This window comes from Scyliorhinus canicula, chromosome 23 (assembly GCF_902713615.1).
Source record: "Scyliorhinus canicula chromosome 23, sScyCan1.1, whole genome shotgun sequence".
Classification (NCBI taxonomy): Eukaryota; Metazoa; Chordata; class Chondrichthyes; order Carcharhiniformes; family Scyliorhinidae; genus Scyliorhinus; species Scyliorhinus canicula.
Genome location: NC_052168.1, coordinates 24,882,882 through 24,888,079, shown reverse-complemented (window position 1 = coordinate 24,888,079; position 5,198 = coordinate 24,882,882). Strand labels below are relative to the sequence as shown.

The 5,198-nt window shown below is 54.6% G+C and overlaps 1 protein-coding gene across 1 annotated transcript; it reads left to right on the top strand.

Annotated features, from left to right (window-relative positions):
- The first annotated feature begins 2,696 nt into the window (after positions 1–2,696).
- On the top strand, positions 2,697–4,111 carry LOC119956326 (histone H1.0-like). The gene has a single exon (XM_038783460.1). It carries the CDS (start codon positions 2,810–2,812, stop codon positions 3,377–3,379), a length of 570 nt encoding a protein of 189 aa, XP_038639388.1. The 5' UTR covers positions 2,697–2,809; the 3' UTR covers positions 3,380–4,111.
- The last annotated feature ends 1,087 nt before the right edge of the window (positions 4,112–5,198 follow it).

Below are 5,198 nucleotides of genomic sequence, written 5' to 3'. Positions count from 1 at the left end.
TTGGGTTGTGGGGGTGAAACCCATGCAGACATGGGGCGAATGTGCAAACTCCACACGGACAGTGACCCAGAGCCGGGATCGAACCTGGGATCTCAGCGCCGTGAGGCAGCAGTGCTAACCCACTGCGCCACTGTGCTGCCCTGGGGTGGGTTGTTAAACTTTCAGCAAAACCCCCTCCCCAGAAAAAAGCTCTTCAACCCCCTCCCCCACAACAGTCTTACAACACCAGGTTAAAGTCCAACAGGCTTGTTTCGAATCACTAGCTTTCTGAGCACAGCTCCTTCCTCGGGTGAATGAAGCAGTGCTCCGAAAGCAACTGATTCGAAACATAGAACAGTACAGCCCCTTCGGCCCTCAATGTTGTGCCGAGCCATGATCACCCTACTCAAACCCACGTATCGACCCTATACCCGTAACCCAACAACCTCCCCTTAACCTTACTTTTATTAGGACACTACGGGCAATTTAGCATGGCCAATCCAGCTAACCCGCACATCTTTGGACTGTGGGAGGAAACCGGAGCACCCGGAGGAAACCCATGCACACAGGGGGAGGACGTGCAGACTCCGCACAGACAGAGACCCAGCTGGGAATCGAACCTGGGACCCTGGAGCTGTGAAGCATTTATGCTAACCACCATGCTACCCTGCTGCCCCAAACAAGCGTGTTGGACTTTAACCTGGTGTAAGACTTCTTACCTAGCCCACCCCAGCCCAGCATCTCCACATCCCAAGAACAAATCAGCCCAAATTGGGGGTGGATCAGATTAGACCCAAGTAAGGACACAGACAGAAACTCGCCCCCATCTTTGAAAGACATATTGTGGGATGTTTGAACCCTGTGTTGCAAAGATTAGACAACCAAATGAGGTGCAATAATTGCAATGAAGTGGAATACATTGTTAGATGGAATAGGGCACTGATTCCCCCCCCCCCCCCCCCCCGGGGGGCTCCAGATTTAAGGCAGTGGAAACACAGAGTGAGACACAACACTAAGAGTTGCTAAAAGTATTTTGCAAAGTTGTGCAGAGGGGGATTTGGGGGAGTTAGGGTGTGGGGCTGCCCCCAGTGTGTGGGGGAGGGGGGGGGGTAGAGTTTGCACCCCCCCTGGGGGGGGATTAGGGGGTGAAAGGGGCTCAGGCAGGTCCCTGAATCAATGGCGGGCGGGATCCTCGCCGTGTGTTAGTTGCCTGGCTGAATCGCGCTGTGGGCGGGAGACGGGTGGCGGGAATGGCGCTGCCGGGGGCCGGGGTGGTGCAGCAGGCTCCCCGCTGCCCGCGGCCGCTCGGCCCGCAGCCCCCAGGCTACCCCCGGCGCCGCGGCGGCCCCCCGAGCGCAGAATTGCGCCCCGGCCGCCCCTCGCCGGCCCCTCTTTCGGCGGCGCGGCGGGATTGCCGCCGCCTCCCGGCGTCCCCGCCACCTGCAGCCTGACAGCCCGGGGTCCCGGCTGGGCTAGCAGCCCATCCCACCCTCTCTCCCGCACCGCCAAGGGCTCCTCCTCACCCCTTTCCCCCGCCCAACAAACACAGATCCCGGCTGCATTTGGCCATTTCCACCGCCTGAAAACTGCAACAGTTGCTGCTCTCACCCAGGTCCGCGCCCAGCCTTTATATTCCCCACTTCCGGCTGGGGAGGTGCTGAGAGGCGGCTAGACAGCAGCACAGACAGCCTGCTGCCCTAACTACCCCTAACTACCCCCTAACTACCCAGCTAACTACCCCCTAACTACCCAGCCAACTACCCCCCAAACCCCAGCCAACTACCCCCCCCAAACCCTCCCCAACTGCCTGGGGAGGTGCTGAGAGGCGGCTAGACAGCAGCACAGACAGCTTGCTGCCCCCTAACTACCCTCCAACTACTCCCTAACTACCCAGCCAACTACCCCCTAACTACCCTCCAACTACCCCCTAACTACCCCCAAACCCCAGCCAACTACCCTCCCCAACTGCCTGGGGAGGTGCTGAGAGGCGGCTAGACAGCAGCACAGACAGCCTGCTGCCCCCTAACTACCCTCCAACTACCCCCTAACTACCCAGCCAACTACCCCCTAACTACCCAGCCAACTACCCTCCAACTACCCCCTAACTACCCAGCCAACTACCCTCCCAAACCCCAGCCAACTACCCCTACAACCCAGCCAACTACCCCCTAACAAACCAGCCAACTACCCCTAAACAAACCAGCCAACTACCCCCCCCAAACCCCAGCCAACTACCCCCCCAAACCCCAGCCAACTACCCCCCCAAACCCCATCAACTACCCCCCCAAACCCCAGCCAACTACCCCCCAAACCCCAGCCAACTACCCCCCCAAACCCCAGCCAACTACCCCCCCCAAACCCCAGCCAACTACCCCCCCAAACCCCATCAACTACCCCCCCAAACCTCAGCCAACTACCCCCCAAACCCCAGCCAACTTCCCCCCAAACCCCAGCCAACTACACCCCCAAACACCAGCCAACTACCCCCCCAAACCCCAGCCAACTACCCCCCCCAAACCCCAGCCAACTACCCCCCCAAATCCCAGCCAACTTCCCCCCAAACCCCAGCCAACTACCCCCCAAACCCCAGCTAACTACCCCCCAAACCCCAGCCAACTACCCCCCCAACAACACCCCAAACCCCAGCCAACTACCCCCCCCCCAACAACCCCCCCAAACCCCAGCCAACTTCCCCCCAAACCCCAGCCAACTACCCCCCCAAACCCCAGCCAACTACCCCCCCCAAACCCCAGCCAACTACACCCCCAAAACTCAGCCAACAACCCCTCCCACCCCAAACAACCCCCTCTCCCTGCCAAGCCCCCCAGGCATGACCGAGAACTCCACCCCGGCGCCCGCCCCCAAGGCGAAGCGGGCCAGGGCCGGCAAGAAGCCCCTGGACCACCCCAAGTACAACGACATGATCGTGGCGGCAATCAAGGCGCTCAACAGCCGGGGCGGCGTTTCACGCCAGGCCATCCAGAAGTACATCGGCGCCAAGTACCGGGTCAGCGATAACGCCAACATCCAGGTCAAGCTGGCGCTCAAGAAGCTGTTGGCCAGCGGCGCCATCAAGCAGATCAGGGGCTCCGGCGTCTCGGGCTCCTTCCGGCTGGCCAAGGCCGACGAGCCCAAGAAGGCGGCCAAGAGGGCGGTCAAGACGCCCAAGAAGGGCACGCTGGCCAGGAAGGCTCCGGTGGCCAGGAGGGCGGCCAAGGCCACACCGAAACCGAAGAAGGCCAAAGTGGACAAAAAGAAGTCCAAGAGCCCCAAGAGGAAGAAGGTGGCCCCGCCCAAAAAGTCCACTAAGGCGAAGCCGGCAAAAGCCAAGCCCAAGCCTAAGGCTAAGGCCAAGAAAGTTGCCAGTCCGAAAGCGAAAGGCAAGAAAGGCAGAAAGTGAATCTGATCGCCACATGGAAACGAGAGACTGGTTTCTGCTTTTAACTTTTAATTCTTTGGAAACTTTGTGTACATACAGTTTCCCTGTTCGTTTGTTTTTTGAATTTAATAAGGAGACTTTTTATTTTGCCAGCAGCTATATGTGTCTTACGCTTAAAAAGAAAAGAGTAATAATCTGTTCGAAATAGAGACTGTGGACAAGGAAGGCAAATGTTGTACATTGTCATGGCTAGCCTTTCCTCAGAACTGTCCCATCTTGTGTCAACTGCCCTGTTCAGGAGTGGGCAGCACACAGGCGTGTGTTTGTGTGTGTGCGTGTATATATACGGTGCTTCTAATCCCAGAGGAAGGTTGCAAATCCACATACCGATTGCTGAGGAAATTCTACGAATGGACGATACATTTCATTTGCTGATCAAAGCTGTTAATTGCATAGTTCCAGCGTTTAATTTCCAGATGTTTTGTACGAGGGGATTTGTTTTTAAGACTTTTAAAACGGGTTAGCAGCGCCGGTTTCTGACAATGTGTTCACAGCGCAGAGTAAATGCTTTTGAGAATCCCATTTTTTTCTTTTGAACGAAGTTGAATCGCCTACCCCTGGAATTGAAAAGTTTGTATCGTCGGTGGGCAAGTACAGATAGTTTGTGATTTCCTGTGTCATTGAAGCAGGTAGTAAAGGGACACCAACAACCCGTCCCCCACCCCCACCTAGCGCCCGGTCAATATTTGAATACACAATTCCAAAGGAGATAGGCGAGTTGTGGGCTGCTTGTAACAGTTTCCATGATGTGGAGATGCCGGCGTTGGACTGGGGTGAGCACAGTAAGAAGTCTTACAACACCAGGTTAAAGTCCAACAGGTTTGTTTCAAACACGAGCTTTCGGAGCGCAGCTCCTTCCTCAGGTGAATGGCGAGGTATCCTCGCCATTCACCTGAGGAAGGAGCTGCGCTCCGAAAGCTCGTGTTTGAAACAAACCTGTTGGACTTTAACCTGGTGTTGTAAGACTTCTTACTGTAACAGTTTCAACTGCTACAGCGAATTCAGAACTTGCTGATGTCCCAGTACATCCAAATAGCGGGCTGCGTTTCGAATCCCTCCCCCCCCCCCACCCCGGGATTTCTCCACCGAGAATAATATTTGGGTGTTTGGGAGGTCTCCCGGGAACAGCAGGAAATTGCGATGAACGATTGCAAAAGTAAAAATGAAGGTGGGTCGGGAAGGAAACACGATAAAAATGAAATAATACTCAGTTCAACCTGCCCAAAGGAAAATGGACACTTCCTGAGAAAGACACTCACTTAGAAAGTGGCTCTAATATTGTGACGTGTGTGTATTTTCTCTTTAACTAAATCGCTGTATTTTTAATCATTGTATTTATCATGAATGATGTCTGTTTATTCCATGGCATTTATCATATGAGGACATTCCTACAGGCAGGATGCCTTTTAAACTCTGTTTTAAGTTTTTAAATAGACACGATGGTTTAAATTGATGCAAATAATCATAACTTTGTTTATCGCTGTTTTATGCCGTGTTTTTTTTTCTGAATCTATCTGAAGACTGTGATCCATAAACTGTCTTTGCAGCAGTAGAAATGGACGGCCACGCAGACAACATTGTATTGCATTTTCGCGGTGCTCTGTACCTTCGTATGTTTATAATGAATAAAGTTACATCTTGATTTGATCGAGGTTGTCTGTGGTTACTCGTGCGGACAGGGTGGGAGGGGGGGGGGGAGCCACAAGCACCTTACAGGGGTGTCACAGGGGCGAGGGGCTGGTTTAGCACACTGGGCTAAATCGCTGGCTTTTAAGACAGG

Excerpts from the sequence above, each read along its gene's own strand:
- LOC119956326 (XM_038783460.1), top strand. The coding sequence starts at position 2,810 with ATGACCGAGAACTCCACCCCGGCGCCCGCCCCCAAGGCGAAGCGGGCC.